Genomic DNA, 25,125 nt, shown 5'->3' on the forward strand with positions numbered 1-25,125 from the left:
GCGCCGAAAGTCCTGCATCGTCTCATTCGGCGTCAGGTAAACGCTAAAAAACGTTGTCCCTAAACACCGGATCCAGACAAACCCGTCCCCCAGGCCTTCGGCAAGAGCACGAAGTCGCACGTTGTCCCGAACCCAGATGGCAGCGGTGGCCGATAAGTCGAGATATCATGAGGACGGGTTCTTGTTTCGGTATTGTTCGCTAATCAGCACTAGATCCGCATTTACTTCCGCAGCGATAGAAGTTTGCCCTAATTACATGTGGACACGAAGCTTCAAGACAGGCACTCTTCACCGAATTGCCTTCTAGCTGGGAGCCTACGACAGGCAACCTGAAATTTGTCATGGAAGCCCCTCCATACATTTCATTTTATGTTTTCAAATGTTCTTATGTTACAATTTTGATTCAACTTTCCGCTGCTACGTAACCTCGTTCCCTACATTTCAACAATACACAATTTGTATTCTGATATTAGTACCGGGGGTTGCTCTGTTGCCTCTGTATATTCGGCAGAACAATTTCTAGGATTCACCTTGTGCATCCAGGTTTCCGCTGCAATTGTTGTAGTTTGGATAGTAGCAGTGCACTCAGCTACCTTCCAAGAACATCCTAGTTTCCGAACAAATCAACAGGAAGTCCATATCCGTCGCTCTGCAGGTGCACTCAAGCGTACATTGCATTCCCCCTGTTTCTAAGTCTCCATGGGAAGCCTGAAAGTTTTTGATTGCCTCGGGTCGTCGCCATACGTGACACAAATGAGGATCACACAAGTATCGGCAAATGCGAATAAAATTATATAATTAAGCGTTGTACACGCCATATCATGACTAATTTTGGTTGAAATGTTAATAATATTTCATTCTCGTTATCCCGTGTTCGTTTCAAATGATCCCTTTGGATGCTGCCTGTAATTAAATGGTAGTGGAAACCACTTCATATACGACATTATTAATGTTCCCGCCCTATTAAACTCAGCTCGAGTGTGTGAACGTGGAGTATTACATACAAAATCTGCTCTCTCTGAACCTGGACTACAGGATGTGAACGGGCGAAAAGGATAATCACGTCCTGTTGGGATGAAGGAGGTTTAAAGTGAGGCTAGGATTGTGGGGGCTGAAATCAATTGATACATTCACCTCTGCGAGATGACTAGGAAGGTCATAAGCTGAAAGCAGGGAGGTGGAGGAGGTCTTAAAAGTCTCAGTGTTGTATTTACGACTTCCCGGGAGGCCTTGAAGGAACTAATCGTCGTTTATCAGGCGTACACTCATTAGAAGTGTAATTGCGCCCGTAAAATAGAAAGCTCACATTATTTTACTGCTGGGACCATTCACCGCCACCAGCATAGTCGCGTTTTTGTACCACGGCGCGCTCCTTCGTCCCGACGTGTTTTACAGCTTGCAAATTGTGCTATTTTGCACGGCACCAAGACCACAAATTTGCTACGAAAATCAACGGAGCCAAGTGGAAGACTCTTCAATTCTAAGGACCGACATAAATTTGCCGGTAATGTGCTTACACGCTCCGCTGATTTTTGCTTTCGTAGTCACATCTTGAGAGAAATCAATACCTATCCCACTATAAAGGGAAGACCATTATTGTCGTTATGTGGTCGACGAAAGCAGGGCACGTGTTTTGTCTCGTCGATGAAATTCCCGAAAATATCGCACACACAAATTTTCAAGGAGTAAGTCGCATGCAGACTGTCGTAGCTGGTTGTCCCGGGCCGGAAGGAGTAAACCCACTAAACAACGCTGAAAGCCAGAGGATAACGATGAGGTTTCTAATTCCAAATTTAATACTATCGCGTCCTTAATGTGTCCTCCTTCATCACAGGTGGATTTAGACGGCAATCTCTTAAGGAAGACATGTATCCTTTTTTGGAGTGTGCACATAAGAGGACGGACATGATTGAGTTTGTAGCAGGCTATGGAGCGGATGGGGTAACGTCGGAATGGTGGGATCATGTCGCCTACGACAACAACATAATAGTTTTACTGTCATGATATTTTTTCGTTGTCGGCATGACAAGTAGTTCGACGGTGTCGAAGTATATTTCATAGGCAATGACGTAGTTGTCGTCCCGGAGTTGTTATTTTTGTGCCGATAAGTGTATGCTGTGATGTGTGACTTCCCTTTTCGTTTCTTTTTTCAACTTTCTTTCTCAGGATTGGGGAGAACAACCTTCTGTTACAGAATTATTTCCCTGGAGAACCTTATCAAAATTATGTCTGCAAATTTCGATGAAAACTCTAATTCTGTCCTATTGTATCTGTAAAGGGTCGACGAAAGTGGGTGTAAATCAAGGGGCACAATGATTTTATTTTTAGAATGGCTTTTCAAATTTTGGAACAATCTAAAATAGAACAGTTCACTAAATATAAACGAATCCTTAGATTTTTGGTTGTAGGAGTTATTTCCAAATGATATAATTAAAATGCAATAAAAGGTGGGCAGAAGTTAAAGAAGGTTACATTCTCTATCTTTGACGATCTGAGATTCGTAACGAATGAGGGAGTCATGCGGGCTGTTTCCTAATAATCAATTAGATTAGCAATTTAAACGACATAACCAGAGAAGTTGATATAAACATAATTCAGAAGTGAGAAATTTCAACTTGAAATGAATTCTATTTTTAGAAGATTAATTATCCAATCATAGTGTACTGACTTGGTGAACTGAGCGACGGTCAAAAGAACATGCTTGTTATTTGGAGTCGACCCAGTGACCCCAAAAACCTAAAAACACGGCGAAATTGACTATGAAGGTCCTTCCTCAAATACTGATGCTCCACTGAGGTGTCCCGTCGACGCGCGCTTCCACGCTCAGGAAGTTGGGAAGATCTTTTTGGACACTTCAATCCTCCAGTGTTATTAATTAAAATTTCACCACACCGGAACGTGAAATACAAAAAAAGGAATAACGAGTGAACCGATCGGAAACCAAACTAGAATCTAAAACTGGAAAGAAAACACCGGCTCGAACGCGTACTCTGGGCGATAAAGCAGGATCCGAGTGCCGTGATCGAGAGGGATGATCCACGACAAATCACATACTCAATCGATGTTTCCCCAGCCTCAGATATTAAGAGGCACAGCCTTTGGTGGTTCTAGTTTTACAGATCCAAGCGTGCGGTTGAGCCAGTATTTTTTTTACTTTCCAGGTTTACCTGCTCGTATGCTTTCCGCTTTGTATTTAAAGTTCCGGTGTGGCCCCATGAACCGGTTTAACGAAACGTGAAATTTTTTAAAATGACTGTAAAATGATTCCCAAGCGCGGCTAGCACAGGGACGTTCCTTCAGCTTCAGTATTTGCAGGCGAATCTCTATGGTTACATATGGCGTTAGATTCTAAGAGCTCTGCTCTCTTGGTCGGCAACGAACACTTGTGATGCTTTTTTGGCCATCATTCAATCTCGTTAAGTCATTATAGGAGTTAATCATCTCGAAAACTGGAAGTCAGACTACTTAATATTCAGTGTTTTGGGCTGCAGTAAATTTATTATACATGAAAGACACAACTTTGATGTAATATAACTTGGTCAGTAACAATGGGACTTTTATCAAATTTGGTAATTTATTATTAATTATGTCATAGCCTTCTTCTTCTTCTTCTTTTTCTTCAGCCTTTGTCCCGTTCACAAGCGGGGTCGGCTCGTCGTGATCGGTTTCGCCATTTGGTTCTATCGAATTATGTCGTAGCCAATATTATTGCATTATGATTCTAGAATGAGCTTATGAGTGGTTTCCAATCAATTTTCGAAAATTATAATCGTCGAGTCTCTACACAACGTTTCGTGCCTTGGTCTTCAAGATGTCCTCCCTCCAACCATCTCGCACTCTCTATTTCGAAATCCGAGAAGCAATGCGCTGTTTTCGCCAAAAGAGTGCCCAGTGCTTTCGGGTTTTGATACCGGTCTTCATCCTTCTGCTCTCGCTTCGAATACCATTTTAGGTATCCAAGCGTCGTCAATGCATTGAATCGAGGCAGCTTATTGTAACTTCCGATTAGTCTGATTAGGAGACCTTAGAGCCATTTGGCAACCTTAAAGTCATCAAATACTCGATACAACTCATGGTTGTATCTGATACGCTATAGGTCGTCCTCCTATTGAATTACTTTTTTTTCTAAGACTCTCCTCTCGAAGGTATTGACCAGTTTTTCGGAAGTTTGTGTTATTGTCCATGTTTCATATCCGTAAAATATCGCAGGTCTTATTAAAGTTTTGTATATTCGGAGCATGCAGCTGGCTTTCAAATCGGGCACGATCGAATAGAATACTCCGTTTGAGAGCTTTATATTTCGTAACTAAGTATGCAGAGTTGCCTACATTTTTTAAGTTGTAGTTGGTGGGCGTTTCTTTGACAATAAATAGCAGGTTAATTGCCAACCTTCCAGTCCGAAAACCAATCCTCTTATCAGCTTACAGTCTAATTCTTCTCTCTAGTATTTTTTGTGAAGATTTTATAGGACGCATAAAGTATTCAGATGCCTCTGTCTTTATCACATGTCAACTTGTTATCTTTTCAGTGGATTGGGTATATCACACCATTTGACTATTCTTGCGGGATCTGTTCGAGCATCCAGATGAAGAGAACCAAATTATGAATAATTGGAATGGAAAAAATATAATGATATACTACTATTAACTTTATTTTAGCGAATATCTGCATAGTGGATGTTTTGATCCCTAGACACCACCTAGTTGCAACTATGTGTTTTTTTACAGATTTCTGGCGATAATATCGTAATCATTTCCCAGGCCCCGCACTCCCCTTCCTTACAAATAATGCTAAAACTAAATCCAGATTCGGTACTAATATACCGAATTCTCTCATGGCCGTGTAAAGTTTTACCTTGGCTATGCTATCATAGACGGCTTTAAAGTCGATGAAGAGATAATGGATCTGATGTCCATATTCCAACAGTTTTTCCATCGCTTGCCGCAGAGAGATCTGTTGTTGATTTCCCTCCAGTGAAGCCTCTTTGGTATGGGCCAATGTGGTTCTCGGCGTATGGGGCTACCCAGCCTAGCAAGATAGAATATCTTATAGATGATACTGTCTGATATCTCCCTTTTTATGTATTTGTTCGCTTCCATATTTAACCAATTCGGCTGTAATTCCATCGGCTCCTGGCGACTTATGTTTCTCGCAACATTTCGATAACAACGTTTCCAATCAGGATATTTACTGACAAAGCTCGGTTGCGAGTGATTACACTTACACTTATCGTCGGCGTTGGCCACCAAAATTTGTGCTCTAAATTTGTATTCATTTTGGCAAATCAAATCCCGTTTTGCAAAACCGTCATCGGCCTTCTGATGCATTTTTTATTCTCCGTTGGCCTTACTGTAATTAATTCATTGTAATGAAATCCGTTCCAAAGTCGATTATTATGTTTATTTTTCAACATGACAGCACGTTGAGATTTGAATCAATATATTTTCAGTAATGAAATAGAAATCCCTTCTATGGTGCAATCTAACAAAACTCGCAAGGCCGCTTTTGAAAAAAAAACTGTATGTGTGAAACTATCATCATTTAAAATTTCAACCAAATTCAAACAGACTGAAAACCCCGTGCGAGGTTTTGTGACGTCACAACTCGAGGCAAGAAACTTTAGTAGCCCGGCAACTGGCAGTTACTCATAAAAATGTAAAATTGTCAAAATTAATTTCCCGCATGAAATGCCAAGTAGGACGATGAAATATTGTTTCCTGCCTTGCTGCACAAATAACTCCACAAAAATCCTTTTTGGTTATTCCGAAAAAAGATTTTTAGAAGAAATGAATCGACATCGACGGAATTCAATTCCTTTCATTATTATTAAAATTCAAATCAAGTCAAGGTTCGAATCCTGCTCACTGCTAATCTTTTTTTTTTGTGTGAATCTTTCAAAAAACGTACATTTTATCACAGTTCAGGTAAAAACGACAGAATTTCCTATATAGTGTGGGACCATTGCTGCCGAAACGTAAAGTAACTTGAGGGATTGTCCATTCACGCATCAATTTCTTACTTTCTTGTCAAAAACCGATTGATTACTTGGAAGGTAACAAGTAACAAACACTAAACCGGATGTCCTCAAGTAGATAAGATTTTAATTGTTCGCTCGATGACGTCACCGCGTTGTCCTCTCCCCCTGTGACATTTCAATTTTTAAACCATTGTAATTAATAAATGAGCGTTCCGAATTGGTTTTTTTAACGGATATGGTAATTTGGCAGGGGAAACTACTATTTCGGCGTAAAAGACATATAGTCATTTTCTAACGTGCGGAGTCTATTCTAAAATAGATTTCTTCTCATCCGAAATTCCATGAATTTTGGAAAATACTAGCGCCTCTACATTCTGCTTAGGATCCCACGTCACCTTAGTCTTTCCGTGGTACCTAATCACAGGCCAAACTTATTATAAAACTTTCCTGTACTCGACGGTGGCTTTAAATTCATTCTCTTTCGACAGATCATGAAAATCAAAAGCTTAAACGAAATATCTTAAGTTGAAATTTATATCCATGTTTCTATTTTTTACAGTGATTGTAGATTAAGAAAAGAATTAGGTTTTTTCCTTATTCTGTAGATTTTTTATTTTCCTTAGCATACAATACAGTACACGTGCCTCCTTCATCAGTGATAATATCCAATTCTAAGTAGGTATTAGCACTGACGATTGAGGCAAGTGGTCTCCGAAACAATTGTACGCCAAAGAAAATAAAAATATTCCAGAATAAGGAAAAAACCTAGTTCTTTTGCTAATTCGGAATATCTTTCTGCCTCCTCGCGCTCTTACCGATTCTCCTTCCGGGGACTAGCGTCTTCGACTTGAGGCACGCAATCTGTAATTATACAATAAATTTCTATGTGGCGCTAGCTGCCAATTAGTTACAAAAAACAAAAACTCATAATTATTCCTTAGGTTTCTGTTTCGTTATTTCTTACTTTATTCTACCTTTTTTATTTAATTTCTTTTTAGCGTCCTTTATTTTTTAAATGGGCAACCAATACACTATCTAAGATACAAACCATTTTTCATACCCTCGAAAATTGAACCTTGGTGAACGTAAATTCGAGATTAGATTCCACACTATAATATAGTTCACGGGAAGATGGCGCAAAATGACTTCAAGATCATTGCGTAATTTGCCGAGCCAATCTCGTTTGATATCGCAAAAGTGGTCCCCCTGTACGTCACGATCCACTGTCAAATGTCAAGCAACATCCAAGCAAAATAAAGTGACGACCAAAGGCGGATCAGTACAGGGTACATGTTCATGTCAATTAATTATTTATGCGCTAATGGTGACTCGATGCCGTGAACAAAGTGCCTGAAGAGAACTACGTAATTGGTGAGTAATGGATTGTGCCGCTGTTGGTCGCAATTGTTGTTTTCAACGCTCGATTAGATTCCGTGTGTGTAAGCAACGCCTTTTCTATGATTTCAGTGAATTTTAGTTATAAAACGTCTGTTTCCGGGGAGACTAGTTTTCATGGGATCTGCAGTCGTGAGCTTTGTCTTGGAATTAAAATAGTTGGAGGCCAACATTGCAGATAAGTGGCGCAACGAAAGGTAAATATTGTCTCTTGTCAGTTTGGCGCAATTTACATTGTGGCACTTTTATCGCAGATTGCAGGAAGAGAGAGCGCATGTTCGGGGGCTGTGTGCGGCGTGAGCGATGTGCAACAATGTGAAGTTGAAGGCCGAGCAGTTCCTCCAGGACCTGTTAATCGAACCGAATCTAGGCGAGAATGAGAGCCTGAAGGTGGGGCGCTACGGGATTTCAGCAGAAGATTTGCAGGCGGAAGTGGTGAACTGGTGCCTCCAGTACCTTGCCTTGAAAAAGTGCCCGACACACCTGCTCTGGGTGATTGTGAATCGGGCGTCCCAGAAGCGCAATGCATTTCTCGAGGGCGACTTGTTTACCAATGGAATCTATGACTCAGCCAAAGTGACGCAACTACTCATCTCGACCGTCCAAGAGATCGTCAAGAGCTTGCTGGATGGCGACAAACAGACGCTAAACTGCTCCGCAGAAGTGGTAGACTCACCTACCACGTCCGAATGCAGCGAGCGGAATCGGCGCCGGACCAACGAGGATCGCTTCGTAGTCATTCCCGACCTGATGAGTACGTATGAGTTGAAACACCCCCACCCGTTGGGATTCTACGCCGTATTTGACGGGCACGGCGGCACATTCGCCGCGTCCTACAGCGCCGTGCATTTGCCTTACTTTTTAGCCTCGAATCTAGCGGCAGGCGAGAACTGCCTGACCGCCATCTCAAATGCGTTCAACACCACAGACAGTGCCTTTTCGAAGAAATGCGAAGACGTGAAGGTTCGAGGAGGCACCACAGCCGTGTGCGCGCTCTACGATGCAAAGCAGAGCCAGCTCCATGTCGGATGGGCTGGTGACTCTAAAGCCCTCCTCGTAAAGGAGGGTCAACTCACACAAATTGTTCGTCCACACATTCCCACCGACCCCAAAGAATCTCAGCGGATCACGGAGCAAGGGGGTTCCATCATGTATTGGGGCGGAGTTATGCGAGTGAACGGCGCACTGGCGGTCTCTCGCTCGATTGGCGACGTCCCGCACAAACCATTCATAAGCAGTGAGCCTGACATAGAAACAGTAGTCCTGAACGGCAAGGAGGACTTCGTTGTATTGTCGAGCGACGGACTCTGGGACGTTGTGTCCGAAGAAGCCATTGCCAATGAAATCTACTCGACGCTGAGGGACAACTGCGAGGAGGTAGGCAACATAGCAAGGAAGCTGGTGAACACTGCGAAGAACCTTGGCGCCTCCGACAACATTACCGTGGTTGTAATTTTCCTGAAGGACCCGCAGAGAATCGCCGAACAGGTGCGGTCGGGTCTAATTCCGCTTCTAGACTGTAGCTAACATTTTTTTTACATAGCCGCATTGTTATTTACCTAAGCAAAGAAAACAAAGTGCAAATAAAGTAGAAATTTTAAAAATAGCCCATCGCCTCCTTTCTCATCTCACCTACTCAGTCGCGGAAGATATTATGCCCCACAAGAATTCAAACTAAACTACAATTAATGCTCATCTCATCCGAAAACATCTCCAGGCCACTTGAAACTCTCGACAAATATAATTTCCGACAATCGCTTTCATAATCTGATAGGGAGCAACGAAGGCGCCCAGACGCAGGGCACACACTCGAGATATTTGCATTTCAGGTAGGCCTCGGCCCGTCAAGCGGCGACCGGGAAGGACGTTGGGTACCTCCCATCGCATTCGGAAGTCGCTTAGCATGGCATCCACACCTCATTGTTAGAATTCTTCTCGAATTTCCTCATTCATCTTGGCTGAACGCGGTGCCAGCGAGCGTGCAAACATAACGATGCCAGCTTGGATTTCGTGATGCATAGCCTCGTGTCCGTTTTTCTTCTGTCGTGGATGACTTGTTTTCAGTACGCTGGCGACCACTGGATTGGCTTCACTTGTGCTATCGATTTCGGTAGTGAGATGGCCCGGAAGAAGAATGCTTACCGAACCTGTAATGAGGTGGAGCCCGCTTCCAAAGGGGATTCATGCAAGCATGTCGCACTGTATACATTTAGCAGGCTTGTGTCCTTCAACTTGGAAATCATTGGAAACTTTCGTTCCTCTCTATATCGATGGTGACCAAACGAATGGATCGAACCCAATCTAATCAAACAAACTATCTATGACTGCTCGTTCTCTGCACGACCCGGGCCGGGTGGTGGTGGCTCGAGCAGCACAAGCAGCAACGATGTCGTCAATGTTTGTATTGTATTAATTCCTGAAAAGGATTATTGGATTCTCCTTGCGCCCACACAGGCACACACGTTCTCCCGACCGGCAGGTCCTAGAACGACGCTTCCTGCTTGCTGGCTTTCGGCCTGTCGAGCACCTGGCGCTCCAGGTATGCCGAGCTGTTCGTAATTATTTTTAGAAGTCTGCTTAGTGGCTGCCTCCGACACGCCAGTTCATTATGTTCGAAGTAATTACGTGAATGCGATCTAAGAGAAATATTTTTCAAGTTTTCAAGAAGATATTTTCTTAATGCTTTCATTTTCACTTTGGGGAATTCACCTGGAACGGGGGCAGAGGCTGGGGCCGTTTATGTAAGAATGAACTCATTGTGCGAATTTCGTAGGAGCGTTATCTCGGGAACTTTTACTTTTCAATTTATTATTATGAACATTACCTGGGGCGGGCGGAGGATGATTGTCGACGGCAAGAAAGACGAGACATGGAATATACATTTTTGTTGTTAGGACGTATGTAATTACAGCTTGCGGCAGACGGGGAGAGGCAGAAATATCAATCTTGATTATACTTGTTTGCATGAGAAATTTTTCAAGGATCTTCTTTCAGGTAGATGAAATTTGTAAGGAATTGGGCTTTTTCAGTTTTGTTTTTGGTACACCAAATCCGAAATAAGGGCTGTTGGTAAAGAGTATCACTGAGACAGAATTTTGTCTGAAAATTATGGTAGTTAAGGGTAACCAAAGACGCCCTCGAGACAGTTCCGCTTCAATTAATTACAGGATCACTTCTAATCATTCTGGGTGTAAGCGACGATTTATATACCGTCCGGAAACGAGTGATTGAGGACATAATGTGTTATTTTAAAATCACTTGTTGCGATGCCCAATTTCCACCCAATGGACAGGTTCTTTGCTCTCTGTGGTACAATGTGCGACTATTTCAGGCAGTAAATATACATTAAGCGCTTTCAAAGATATACTTTTTTCGTATAGTTTGCCCTTGTAGAGATATACAATATATACTTACAAGTTTAGAAAGCAATATGAAGTTTCCCAATGGATCAGTGTTTATGACTCACAGGGTGAGTCAACAGATATCACCTTCGTAATTAAGATGTTTGAGGAAAATCATTGTTATCCTCCTGAGGTAGTGAATAGTATAACCTAAGGGCGGCAAACTGGGTGATTGACGAGCGGTTGAAGGACAGGCGCATCGCAATCTGCAGTGACAGCCAAGCTGCATTGAGGGCATAGAGCAGTCCTTTGATCACCTCGAAAATCGTTCAGGAATGCAGAAACCGTTTGAAATCTGTGTCTAGATTCAATACGGTGGAACTACTCTGGGTACCTGGTCACTGTGGCGTAGAGGGAAATTAAATCTCGGACGCTTTAGCGAAAGAGGGGTCAAACTCCCCTATGCCGGGATCGGACCCAGCAATTGGAGTATCAGTACCATTGGCTAAGTCTGTTTTAAAAAACTAGGAACAAGCTTCCCATAATGACAGGTGGCAGAGCCTAAATGCTGCTCGACACACCAAACTTTTCCTGTCAGAACCGAACATACGTACCGCAAAGTTTATCCTGTCGAAAAGCAGCAGGACTTCCAGGTGTATTATGGGCATTCTGACAGACCATAATTCACTAGCTGGGCATATGTTTAGAATAGGAATTACTGAAGATGATACGTGTCCCTTCTGTAATGAGGAAGCGGAATCTATGGAGTATTTCCTGTGTGAATGCCCCGCTTATGGACGCATCAGGCATCAGATCTTTGGTGCCGATGTTCTCCAATTGCGACGGGTAGTATCACATCCACTAACGGAACTCCTGCGATACGTTAACGAATCCGGAATGTTCCGTTAGACGGAGGTGGCGAGTATAATGGGCCAACACGGCCTGAGTGCTCAAAAGCTGTAGCTTCTCCCCCACCATACACACACACACATATAACCTGCCAATGGAGTTGTTGTTTTTCCCTAAAGGGGAAAACCAAATTAGGAGGTTTTCAGAATCTACTTTTTAAGATTTTGTGTAAAACAAAACCTTATTAAAATGGGTTTACTGTCTGTGTGTCACACGCATTTTTCTCAGAGACGATTGTAGCGACTGACACCAAATTTGGTAGAAAAGTGGGAACTGTTAATGCCCACGCATACCGTGAGTTACATTCTAGGTCAAACGGGGGTCCAGTGCAAAAGGAGTATCAATGAAAGGTCTCAATCAGTACTTTCCAAAACCAATTTTAATTTTGACATTTATTGAAAAGGTAGGGAGTGAGGGGGAATTGAACGTGATCATTTCTTTAACGGGGCCATTCTCAGAAACTACTCAATCGGAAAATCTGAAAAAGAATCAAGAGGTTACGACTATATGGTGCCTAGACTCCGAAATATCGTCCACACCGATATCTGCTCAAATAAAATTAATAATAGTATATTACTATAATTTTCAGTGTTTGACTACAGAACCCCCTTAAGTTCATCCTAGCACCATTTTTTGCAGCAATGTAGGCTATGATATAGAGCATGATCCTATCAGTTTGGTGAAAATCGCATTATTACCAACACAGTTGTATTAGGCCAAAGTTGTCACCTCTTTGCAAATTCAAGACTTTGAGTGTCAATATCACTTGAAAGTGGATATTCTGCCATACTCTCCCACGTGAAGCGTCCAACTTCCAGTTTCTCGACTTATTTTCATTACATAGATCGTCAGCCTAGCTATCCCAGCTCTCTTTGTAAGCCTCTCTCATGCTAGTTGTGATCATCAAGGTTGTTTTCTCAATTTCAACAGTGATGTTGATGCGATTCCCAGGGGTCGTAATTCGGGTACTCAGTTCAATTTTGTACTTCATTCAATTTGTCTTCCGCGGGTTCTGAAATGGGGCGGTTGGAGGTTGATTCATGTCTATAATCAATGCGCTTGTTATCCGAAAGAATGATATTATTTGATACTTTCCAGCAGCATCCTGGTGAAGGGGTTGAGGCGATTCTGGATACCAAGTTGTTCGAGGACCTAAGCACCAGTACGCTCCTCTACTGGATGCTAGAGAAAACACTTTTTAGGCGATGACAATTCAGAGACCATCTTCAAGGTTCATAGCGCACCTTCCCACGCATCGGTTGAGGGAGAGGTAGTACTGTCTGAGCCACTCGTCCATATTTTCGTTAGCCGGAAAATTTTACGGTGTACATCTACCGCTTCAAAGCGGAGTTTAATGCCATATGAGGATGCAGTCCTTACAGCTGGGAAGAGTTTCCTCCTAAGCTGACTGTATTGATTGGTATCGTAACCGGATGAATTGGTGTCCATCATCAGTAGCATTAGCTGCAATATTCAGATTGATAAAGATTTACTTTTTTTTTTTTTGTAAAACCTGTCAGTCAGGCTGGACGGATGATAGACTGAGTGTAGTGCAATTGTTATAGTGTTGTTAATTGAAACGTGACTTCCAAATGTTTCCAAATGATACTAAATACGTTAGTCTATCCGTTTTTTATCAGTCCATTTTTGATGGATTGACTTATGGTAGACTAATGAAATAGTGATCATATACGGGGCGTCTATAAATAGAAGCTCTGTTGAAAATGCAGGAGCACCTCTGTGGTTTTATTCAATTTGAAGGAGTATGTCCATATTACGGTGCACATTCACTTCGCAGCTCTCCAATTGAAGGCAAGTGACCACTAGACGATCCCTTTCCATGTCGATGTCTGCCCCTCTCTTGTTGCGTACATCCTGAAGACAATTTCTAAGTCTACTGTTGTTGGCAATGCGGTCAAACCCAAATGACCTTATGGCAAGCTCTCTTTTGAGTAATTTAAAAGGTGAGAGGGCTTTATTTTAATGTTTTTGGTGTGATATGATGTCGGGATGGGAAGTAGGAATTCGGAAAGAGGATATTGGAAGTGCCAGAGGATGCTAATTTAGTTAGCATTTAAAGAAAAAATGCTGACTAAAAGCAAGTGGATCTGCCAGGGGTGGAAGAGAGGTGTAACCTTTGATTATTCAGAGCCGTATTGGTCCACTGTACCAGACTCTCCATCTAACGGACTACCCCAAATATGTTTATCCATAGCAGGATTTTCACGAGTGGATGTGATACTACCCGCTACAACTGGAGACCTTCAGCAAATCTGGAAATCTGATGTCATCATTCGCCAGCGCATTCACAGGGAAAATGCTCCATTGATTCTGCTTCTTGTAAAACTCCTATTCTGAACATATGCCCAGCTAGTGTATTCTTGCCAATAATATCCAAGTCTTCTTGTTTCTCGACAGGATAAACTTGCAGTATGTTTGTTTGGATCTGACAGGAATAATTTGATGTGTCTAACAGCTTTTAGGCTCTGCCATCTATCGCCACCTATCTTTATGGGACGCATGTTCCAAATTTTTGATTGCAGCTTTTGCCAATGCTACTGGCATTACAATTGCTGGTTCTGGTCTAGGCATGGGAGTGATTGAACTCTCTTTTGCATAGGAATCCGATATTTCATTTCAATCTACACCACAACCAGGTACCTCGAGTAGTTCTCCCTATTAAATTTAGAAATATAATTCAATTGGTTTCTAGACTCCTGGACTATTTTCGAGGTGATCAGAGGATTCCCCAAAGTCCTCAATGCAAGTTGACAATTGCTGTAGATTGAGATGCGACGATGTCGTCCTTATGATCGCAAACATTTGCCTGAAGGACTCACCTGTCGCTTTAGTTCGAAAGGTAGAGTCCTGCTTCGGAACCCTGTTCTAGTCTCCAACCAACAGTGGAGAAAACCTCAGTATATCCCGCCATACTTCTTTTTCTTCAGCCTTTGTCCCGTTCACAAGCGGGGTCGGCTCGTCGTGATCTGTTTCGCCATTTGGCTCTATCGAATGCCTGATGTGGGTGCAATCTCGAGGCTTTTAAATCCCCCTCCAGTGTATCAAGCCACCGTTGTTTCGGCCTGCCTTTTGGTCGTTTACTATCGACTTCGATGTTCAGACCAATCTTGGCAAGTAAATTCTCGTTAGCGCGAATTCCGTGACCATACCATCGAAGACACCTCTCTCACGCTTTTTCCACGATCGGTGCAACCCCATAACGATCGCGGATATCCTCATTTCGGATTTGATCAAAACATGTGACGCCACTAGTTCAACGCAACATCTTCGTCTCCATTATCGCAAGACGCCGTTCATTGTCTTTTATATTCGGCCAACACTCAGAACCAAGAGAGCAACAGGACGGACGACATTGCGGTAAATTTTAGATTTGAGACGTTTTGTGATACGTCGATCACAAAGAACACCAGTTGTGAAACGCCACTTCATCCTTCCTGAATAACCCGATTAAAGAATTCACTGAGCCACAGTGTTCGGTCCCGGCTCTTCGCTTTCCAGAGCTCAGATGCGATATCGTCAGATCCTGTGGCTTTCCCCGATTTTATTTGTTTTATTGCCTCTTCGATATACATTCTTCTTCTTCGCCTCAGCTTTTAAGTATCACATGCATCTGAGAATCAGGAGGCATTACATAAACTCGATTCTTTCAATGATCTGTGCCCCTCACGACCGTTATTTCCCTATAGGTCTAAGCGAATTAGTCTGTGAGCTGAGTTGAAAACAAAACCTAATTAAAATCGGTTTACTGTCTGTCTGTCACTTCTCTCAGAAAATTGCATCAATTTGATCAGTGTTGGCAGATTAATTGACGAAAGAAATAAATTTGTCACGGAAACGATGGTTTTGAGAGAAATGCAGAAAATTGATGTAGTTAATTATAAAAGGGATTTAAATTAAAATTATGCTTTTAAAAAGAACAAGTGTTGCTATATCTAAAAAAAAAATAAATGCAATGAATCATAAATAAGAAAATTTTGGGCGAATCGTTTGAAAACGGGAATCGTTGCGCAATCGTCTTAAAACTGCTTCCGAATTTGGTATGGAGTTATAGGGGTCTTATTATGTGATTTAAGTACTTCAGTTGTAAAACGGCGGTTAAGAAAAATTACTTCAAGTATACCTTAGAAAAGGCCCAGTTTTACAGCGAAAATCCATTCCTATCGACGAAATTCGTGTAATAAGAAAACAATTGGTCAGCAGGTGATGGCGTTGATCTAATTTCTTCAGACGAAAGCAGAATAACCTTTATTGGTCCAGATTTCTACAGAAAGAAGAAGAAACTATAAAAAGGCCTTTGACCAACAATCGAAACTTTAATTGAGCACGCATGAAAAGTGGGCTTCCAGGATGATTCTGCACCATGCCAATGATTGAAATTGACGAGAGCAGCGTCGACATTTTCTTGTGTGGAATTTTTCTTGTATTTTTTACAAACAAATTATAATGGGTTAACTTCCTCTCATTGCATAAGTTAAGGAGTATTAAGATGTTTCAGGGACTAAGTCCATATTATAACCTGCAAATAGCCACCAGCGAGAAAGTTTGTCCGGTTGTAAGGCAAAAGATGCACAGTTATAAATCTAATAAAATTTCAAAATTGAAGGAAATCATTAAATTTACCTGATACAATGAATTTTTGTCAGACTTAAGAAAGTTTGAAGACGATCGTGCAGAGATATTTGCAGCAATTTCCTATTCTTATGCTCACTCGTCTCCCTTGAAAGTCCACTGTTAGACTGGCCCACTAAACTTTCCATTTTCAAATAATTCACCCAAAAAGTTCTTACTAATGACCCATTGCGTCTAATTTCGTTAATTAGCAATATTTTTCTATTTTATAAACATACGTTTACAACTAATTCCATTTTATAAGAATTTCAACAATTGATCTGCCAATGCCGAATAAAATCATGCAACTTTTGGATTTACTGGCATTGAAGGGCAAACTTCAATGCCAGTAAATCCAAAAAAAATTAAACAAGCCGAAAACCGGAAGCCCGACGCTTCAAGTATGAAAGTTTTTGTGTATTTCTTGTGTAAGTATATTTGAATGCTGAACCATTCCTTCATGTCGCTGTATCCTATCCTTAAATACAATATCCCTACATAAAAAAGGATTAAGCTGTTTTGTTATAAGCAGCTTATCCGCCTTGTCCTCATTTTCGGCTTTATTTTCTGATCTGATTACTTCCCATCCCAAATGGAACGACTCCGCCTCAAGGAGCGCAGGATCTTTCGACACTGCGCCAACATTTTTAAAAACGAAGACCGCTCCAAGAACATTTCCAACCAGATCATCTACGAGTCCTGCCAAACCCCACGTATCGTTGCCTTCCTTGCCCGTCATGCTCTCAACTTCCTTGTCAAGTGTTAATCCCATCCCAATCCACCGGTCTCCAAAGCCATGCAGATCGAGGTCGTTGAAGATTACCTTCTTCAGACTGATCTGTTTCCCCAGATCCTCTTATCCCTCTAGAGTAGTCTTCTACACAGGCAATTTCTCCGACTCCCAATTTTTTAAACCTACCCATCATTAGCGCTCCTCCCAGCTTTTAATTCCCATCCCTCTCCCGCATGTCACCCATCCTACCCCAGTCCTTTTTCCCTCCCAGCCCCACCCTGTTTTTATATATGCTCAACGACTGGAAGTTTACTTTTGACTTTTCCTCCAAAATGATATGTAAATACTTTCACACATAACTTAATAATAGTAATAAGTTAGGTTAAGCTTTATGATATACCTTAGATTAAGTTTAACTGTTAAGGTAGTCCCTAAGTTAGTTAAAAGTTTATGTTGATTCTTTCTTGCAAATAAAAAATTGTTGTTTTTCGGAATGCTGAACCATTTCACTTGCACGTACCCCGTTTTTGCATTTAGCATGTCAGACGACTACCTTTATGTGATATTGATATTTAGAGTTTTGGGTTTGCAGTGAATTGTTGTTTTCAACCAAACTTTAAAAACTTTGATGCTTCTTCTGCCTCAGATCTTCATCAAGCCTTTGGCGGTTCTCATAAGGCCTTGGCATCTTTAGGTCATTAGATTGGACGGCGCTCTTCTTGTTATTTTGTGAGTTTCGTGGGTTAAATAGGAGGAGCGAAAGAGAGTATTGTCAAATTGAAGAACTAATTTGATTTCAGGTTGCTATGATTCAATAGAAAATCCAAACAAAGCAAAAAAAATATGTCAAAATAGAGCAAACAAATTAAAACAAATATAGAAAAAACTAAAAAATATAGGGTTGGGGAAAAAGAAATGTTGTATTTTGTCAATAGAAGGCGACACTTAAACATATCTTGTGTTGTACTTATTACATCGGGTCATACTATACGGCGATTTGAAGACGACAATCTGTGCTACAAGTGTCTCTTCGACAGTGTTGTGATCGTACGTTTCAGTCTCAAGTTATAGCGTGTCAAATATGGAGTCCACCAAGCAAGAAATTCGTCATATTTTACGTTTTTACCTCTCAGGCAAAAATGCAATGAAGGCGGCCGAAAAAATTTGTGAAGTTTATGGGCCCGATACTTTAACGATTCGCACAGCACAGCGGTGGTTCGGTTGACTTCGTTCTGGTGTAGTGGATGTCGAAGATACATCCCGTACTGGTAGGCCAATCGTCGTAAAAACCGATAAAATTGTCGAAATCAACCAAGTAGACTGGCATGTGAGCATTCGCTCGATCAGCCAGGAACTGGGTACAGACCATACAACCGTTTGGAACCATTTGCAGAAGATTGGATTCCAAAAAAGGTGGTTGTTTTGGTGCCACACGAGTTGACACAAAAAAATCTCTTGGACCGAATCAACGCCTGCGATGCACTGCTGAAACGGAACGAATTCGACGAATTTTTGAAGCGGATGGTGACTGGTGATGAAAAGTGGATCAGGTACGACAACCTCAAGCGAAAAACATCATGGTCGAAGCGCGGCGAGCCGGGCCAAACCATCGTCAAGCCCGGATTGACGGTCAGGAACGTTTTGCCGTGTGTTTGGTGGAATAGCAAGGGAATCATCCACTATGAGCTGCTCAACTATGACCAGCTCCTCAATTCGGTCCTCTGCTGTGAGGAACTCGACATTTTGTAGCACGCAATTGACCAGAAGCGGCCATAATTGGCCAATAGGAATGGTGTTGTGTTCCACCAGGACAACGCTCGGCCTCACACATGTTAGATGACCTAGCAGAAGTTACGGGAGCTCGGATGGAATGTCCTATCGCACCACCGTATAGTCCGGACCTGGCGCCAAGTGATTACCATCTCTTCTGGTCCATGCAAAAAGCTCTTGGTGTTACTAAGTTGGCCTCAAAAGAGGCTTGCGAAAACTGGCTGTCTGAGTTTTTGCAAATAAGGACAGGGGTTTCATAAGGGGGAGAGGGGGATAATGAAGTTGCCTTCTAAATGGCAACAAGTTTGCGAACAAAACGGCGTATATTTGACTTAAATTCGGGTAATTCTAAGTATGTTAAATAAAGCGTCAAATTTCAATCACAAATACGACATTTCTTTTTCCCCAACCCAATATATATGAGATTCAAAAAAATATATTCGGATCAGAAAAGAGAAATAAATTGAACCTACAACGTAAAAATAATTAAAAAGTATCAAACAATAAGGAAATGGCTAATAATATAAATGACAAGGAACGGAGAGCCCGCTCCCAGAGCTCATGGGTTGATTCACAACAACAATACAGATCTCTGGAGTAATTCATTTTAACGACTCCAGAACATAAAAGGGTTCTGGAAACCCCAATAGAAACCCTTTACAACGAAGCAACACTGAATTACAAGTTATATTACGTAGCAATTGATACAAGGATGTATAAGTTAAGAACAGAACTAGGTGTTTTTCCTTATACTGTAAATTTTTTTATTTTTTGTCCCGCATACAATTGTTTCGGAGATTAGGTACTAGAATTTTATTTCTTTATTTTCGTTTTTTATTATTTTCGACACGTATCTTCCGATACGTCAAATACAACTGGCGAGCGGACCATCTTACATCACATTTTATAGAAGGTCAGGCTCGTACTTTGATCCTTACATTTACATCTCGAACTTATCACTACTTACATACACATGACTCATGAGTGGTAGGAGTCGATGACTACTTCTTATCACTATGCATTTCTTATCCTATCTTATGACAACCAGATGTGAATGTTCATGTTAATGCTCATCTGTTTATCTTACAGTTATGCATTTCTTATCACTATGCATTTCTTATCCTATTTTATGACAAACAGATGTGAAACTTCTTATCACTATGCATTCTTATCACTATGCATTTCTTATCCTATTTTATGACAAACAGATGTGAATGTTCATTTGTTTGTCTTACAGTTATGCATTTCTTATCCTATTTTTATGACAAACAGATGTGAATGTTCATTTGTTTGTCTTACAGTTATGCGTTTGTAACTCCCCCCTCCTTAAGTTTTTTCGTCCCCGAAAAATTTAGAAAGTCGAATTTTTAATAGGATTATCCATAGGTGGAAAAACAACTCGTTTAAATGAATCTGGGGTAGGAGTTCTTTTAAAAGCTGTGGGCTGATATTCAACGCTAGACCCGGTCTTAACTATAATTTTCGTTTTATTCTTTTGACATTTTACGTACATGTAGCAGAAGGTTATTATGCATATTGTAATTATAATCGTAATTGTGGAAAAATTGAGTCGGGAGTTAATTTGGTTTTGTAACTTAATTTCCTTAATTTCATTAATATGTTCGACTATTTGTTTTTTCGAATCTATCTCTACAAATTGGATTTCAGTCGTCATATTATTATTTTGAATGTGAATCATGAAATTTTTATAATGAGGAATTCCTTCAAACTTAAAATCACTAATCTCTACAGTACAATTAAAAAATTTGATTACTTTACTTCCTAAAATGTTTTCTTTGTATCTATTGTTACAGTTATGATAAATTTTCGTAGCTTGTAAATTTTGGGTTATTATCATGTTTTCATTAATTGATTCTATAAGTCTGTTAGAGCTTTTTACGAAACTGCACGTTCCATTCACATTTTTCAATATACTTAAAATACAGTCATCTTTGACATCTACTTGGTTTAATAAGGCAATTATTATGAATAGTGAAATATTTATACTTTAGTCTTTTTCCTAAATTTTCCTTTATTGTATATTCGTTTTTCTTTTTTATTTTGAACTAAAATTCTCCTATCATTTTCCCTCGAAGTGTTACCAACTCTACGATATTTTCTACCAAGCTTTTTATTTTTATCTTTAACATACCTTTCGTCAATTTCGACGTCTTTTCTATTTTCCTTGTTATTTCTGTACTCTGCCCATTTACTTTTGTTCACTTTATTCTTTGTTTCTTTTTCGTCTTGTAGGTGTAAGTCAATTGGTCTTTGTCCTGTAGTACTATGAAGGGTATGATTATAATATTTGAGTGCTTCAACAACTTCATCGATATTCTCTTTGTCTTCTTTTATTCTCAAAATTCGAATATGTTCGTTCATTGTCCCATGAAATCGTTCTATGTCTGCTAAACCTGTCTTTGAACTAACGATATGCACTTTTACTTTTTCTTTAGTTAAAAAATTCTTAAAGCATTCGGCCGTAAGACATGCGTCTTGGTCAACAATGAGCTTTTTTGGTTTCCCCATTATATTTATTACTTGGAACATCGCTTCCTTCGCTGATAACCATGATCTGTCTTTAATTTTAATAAGAGTAGCGTATTTGCTGAATCTGTCAATACATGATACATAGTTAACACCCGTAGTAGGCATCCAAATGTCCATACTAAAAATTTCTCTCGGTCCATTACATGTTTCTGTTTCTTTAAATGGCAGTTTAACTGGATTTCGTTCATACTTAGCCAGTTTACAAGTTTCGCATTGGTTTATAGTTTCAGTGATCAGATGTTCTAAATTCGGTATGTAAAACTTTCTTTTCATCGTTTGGTAAACACAACTGATTCCGCGGTGATTATTCTTCAAGTGCTCTTTTAAAATTTTTTCCTGCATCTCGGCTCTTGATCTTACATCTTCTAATAAAGTATTGCATTTTAATAATTTTACTTTCAAATCTTGATTAATAAATGTTAAATACGTATTCTGAAACATATTCCAGTCGTCTATATTATCAATTTTCACTCCTATGATACTTTCACTATGAATCTTCCTGAGTATCTCTTTACTTTTTTCTTCAGTTAATTTATCTTTCACTACCCACGTATGTCGTTTTTTGGTATTAAATAGTTTTTCAAATATGTGAGTTCCTATTCTTCCCTTTTTTATAATCCATTGTGTCCCATATATATTAATAGGTTTTTCTGAGATTTCTATGTAGTTTCTATTGTCTTCCTCGGCACTATGTTGAGTGGCTAAACTTTCATTTTCATCTTGTTGTTCCTGTTGTTCTACATGCATATTAGTTTCTTTAATTCTAGATAAAGCATCTGCGACATGATTTTCCTTCCCTTCAAGATATTCTACTTTATAGTCAAATTCGGATAGTCTAACTTTCCATCGGACAAATTTACTATTTGATTCGTCTAGACTATTGATCCATTGAAGCGGACGATGATCACTTTTTATTGTGAATCTTCTTCCATATAAATATGGCCGGAAATATTTTGTTGCCCATACAATCGCCAAGAATTCTTTCTCAATTACACTATAGTTGGTTTCATGCTGATTTAGAGTTCGGCTGGCAAAGCAAATTGGATGACCTTGTTGAGCTAAAACTGCTCCTATGGCGTAATTACTAGCATCAGTAGTTAATGTGAATTCTTTTGAAAAGTCTGGATATTTTAGAATCGGATCATTTACCAATAAAGTTTTAAATTTGTTATATGCACTGATAAACTCGATATCTGTAATATTTATTTTATTTCCCTTTTTCAAGTATTTGGTCATTGGTTTTGCGATTTTTGCAAAATCCTGGATGAACTTCCTATAATAGCCTACTAAGCCTAAAAACGATTTTATTTCCCTTTCAGTTTTTGGTAGAGGGTACTTTTGAATTGCTTCAATCTTTTTCGGATTTGGTTTAATGCCGTCTGTTGTAATAATATGCCCTAGGTACTCCGTTTCTCTCTTCATAAATTCACATTTGTCAAGTGATAATTTCAAATTGGCTTTTCTCAGAGTTTCGAATATTTTGTTAAGTGCAACTAAGTGTTCTTCCAATGATGTGCTGAATATAATTATATCGTCGAGATAAACGAAACATAATTTACCTATATATTCTTTTAATACGTTATTCATTAATCGTTGAAAAGTTGCAGGTGCATTTTTCAACCCAAATGGCATCCTTAAGAATTCATAGTGACCGCTAGAAGTAGAGAAAGCAGTTTTCTCTATATCCTTTTCTTCTATTTCGATTTGGTGAAACCCTTTCGCCAAATCCAATGTCGTGAAATATTGACATCTTCCCAATTTATCCAATATATCCTCGATATTAGGTATAGGATATTTATCCTCTATTGTTTCATTATTAATCTTGCGGTAGTCTATTACTACTCGCCATTTTTCCTTACCACTTGCATCCATTTTCTTGGGTACAGCCCAAACTGGTGCATTGTATGGTGATTCGGAATGCCTAATTATGCCTGATTCTAGATATTCTTCAATTGTTTTGTCTATTACTTCTTTATGTTTTCCTGTAGTGCGATATACCCGTGTATATATTGGTTCATTTGTTTTAGTACGAATATGGTGTTTAATATGATGAGTGAAGCTCAAATTGTCAGTTTCCTCATTAAACATTAGGTCGTTATATTTACCTAATATTTTCCCTAAGCTGTCTTTTTCTTCCTTATTCAAGTGGTCTAATCTAAATCTGTCAACTTTTTCCTCAACTAAATTACATATTTCCTCTATTTCTAATTGTGACGGTTCGGATAATTCCCTACCAGGTATTATTAATTTATGGAGTCTACCATTGAAGGTGATTTCTTGTGTTTCATAATTAATATTTGTTTTAAGTTTCTCTAATATGTCTGAACCCAATAATATATCAAATGTATCCGAAAAATTATGTACGAAAAATGAAAATTTTTCCTTTGAATTGAATTCTTCGAATGCATCCCTAGTTATAATTGTGTCTAAAACGGTCCCACCGTTCATTGTATTAATTATCCTTTTGTCAACTTTAATGTATCCTCTTGGGTCTGTTATTTTAGTATTAGTGAATGATATTGTAGAACCTGTGTCTATCATGGCTTTTATGTTCCTCAATGGGTGATACAGCTCTATGTAAGGTAATCTAATCTTGAGGCTGTTAGCCGAAAATTTTGCTCACTGATCATGTTAGTATCCATGGGAGTGTGTTCCCTTCTGGTTTGAACGCTATTATTGCTCTGATTGTAAGGGTTTTGAAATGTATTATGATTTCCCCAATTTCTATTTTGCCCCGAATTTTGTACAGTTGGTGCAGAGTTTTGTCTGTTTTGTCCCCAATTCTGTCTGGTTTGTGTAGAATTTTGCCTGTTCTGTCTTGAATTTTGTCCCCAAATCCGATTTTGTTGTGAAAAATTTTGTCTAGATATTCCTGAATTATTACCCCAGTTATGGTTTTGTTGTGTATGATTTAGTCTATTTTCATGATTCTGGTGTTGTTGAGTATAATTTGAACTTCGGTATTGATTCCTAAAATTGTTTTGCCTAAAATTTTCATTCTTGTGCCTATTATAAAAATTATTTCTACGTTCAGCGGTATAGTTCTGTCTCGTGTCTTCATCATTATCCCAATAATTCTCTTCTTTCATTTCATGTATCAAATCCTCTAAAGTTTTAGGTTTGATTGATTTTAATACTCCAATGATACTGCTATCCTGTTTTTGGATTGCTATTTTAATTACTTTCGCTTCATAGTGTTTTTTTGTTTCGTCTTGCTTAGTTGTTTCTCTGATGTCTATCATAAGTTTGATTTCATTTAATTTATCTCTAAGGATATCGAAGTATTCAGATGTCTTTCTAACATTTATTAATTTAATATCATCTAACATGGTATCATACGATTTGCCATTGTCTAGTTCTTTTTCCGCTTTTTGTTTAATTACGTCCCATCTTAACGATGAATCGTAGCGAATTCGCAAAATATTAATTTTATGTAACATTGTTATTAAAACTGGAGCTTGTTCCACAGTTGGAAGAAATTGTGCCAAATAGCTTATTTGATCGCCCTTGTCTCTAAACTCATAATATTCCTTACTTGTAGTGACCGTCGGGAGTTGGTCAATTAATCCTCGAATTGCTGATCTTATTGATGATAGATCCACGGTGGTGTTTGAATTTGTAGCCATTTCGTTTCTGTGTTCGCTTTCTTCGTTTGATTCCTGCTTTTTTGTGCTGTTGGTGTATTCCTCTGCGTTGAAATTTAATCTGCTCCTCTGGATGATCTCAGATGTCCACATTTATTTCCTGTTTTTCACTATAACCATTTAATAAACAGTGGTTTACTGTTTCGAATTTCTACTTCAAGTAGAACGCGGTGACTA

General features: G+C 39.6%; 2 protein-coding genes across 4 annotated transcripts in view; both read left to right on the forward strand.

The window, feature by feature from the left end:
- Positions 1 to 25,125, forward strand: part of LOC119659146 — a 103,043-nt gene that overhangs the window by 25,615 nt on the left and 52,303 nt on the right. The gene's annotated exons all lie outside the window — the stretch shown is intronic.
- On the forward strand, positions 7,048 to 8,978 carry LOC119659147 (protein phosphatase 1E). 2 transcript variants are annotated; one of them, XM_038067090.1, is made up of 4 exons: positions 7,048 to 7,348; positions 7,445 to 7,569; positions 7,627 to 8,295; positions 8,350 to 8,978. In XM_038067090.1, the coding sequence occupies exons 3-4, from the start codon at positions 7,676 to 7,678 to the stop codon at positions 8,897 to 8,899; spliced, it is 1,170 nt and encodes a 389-aa protein (XP_037923018.1). In that variant the 5' UTR covers positions 7,048 to 7,348; positions 7,445 to 7,569; positions 7,627 to 7,675; the 3' UTR covers positions 8,900 to 8,978. The 2 variants fall into 2 exon arrangements, with proteins under 2 accessions (XP_037923018.1, XP_037923017.1); XM_038067089.1 differs by having other exon boundaries at positions 7,054 to 7,348; positions 7,627 to 8,978.

Source organism: Hermetia illucens, chromosome 6, assembly GCF_905115235.1.
Source record: "Hermetia illucens chromosome 6, iHerIll2.2.curated.20191125, whole genome shotgun sequence".
Taxonomy (NCBI): Eukaryota; Metazoa; Arthropoda; class Insecta; order Diptera; family Stratiomyidae; genus Hermetia; species Hermetia illucens.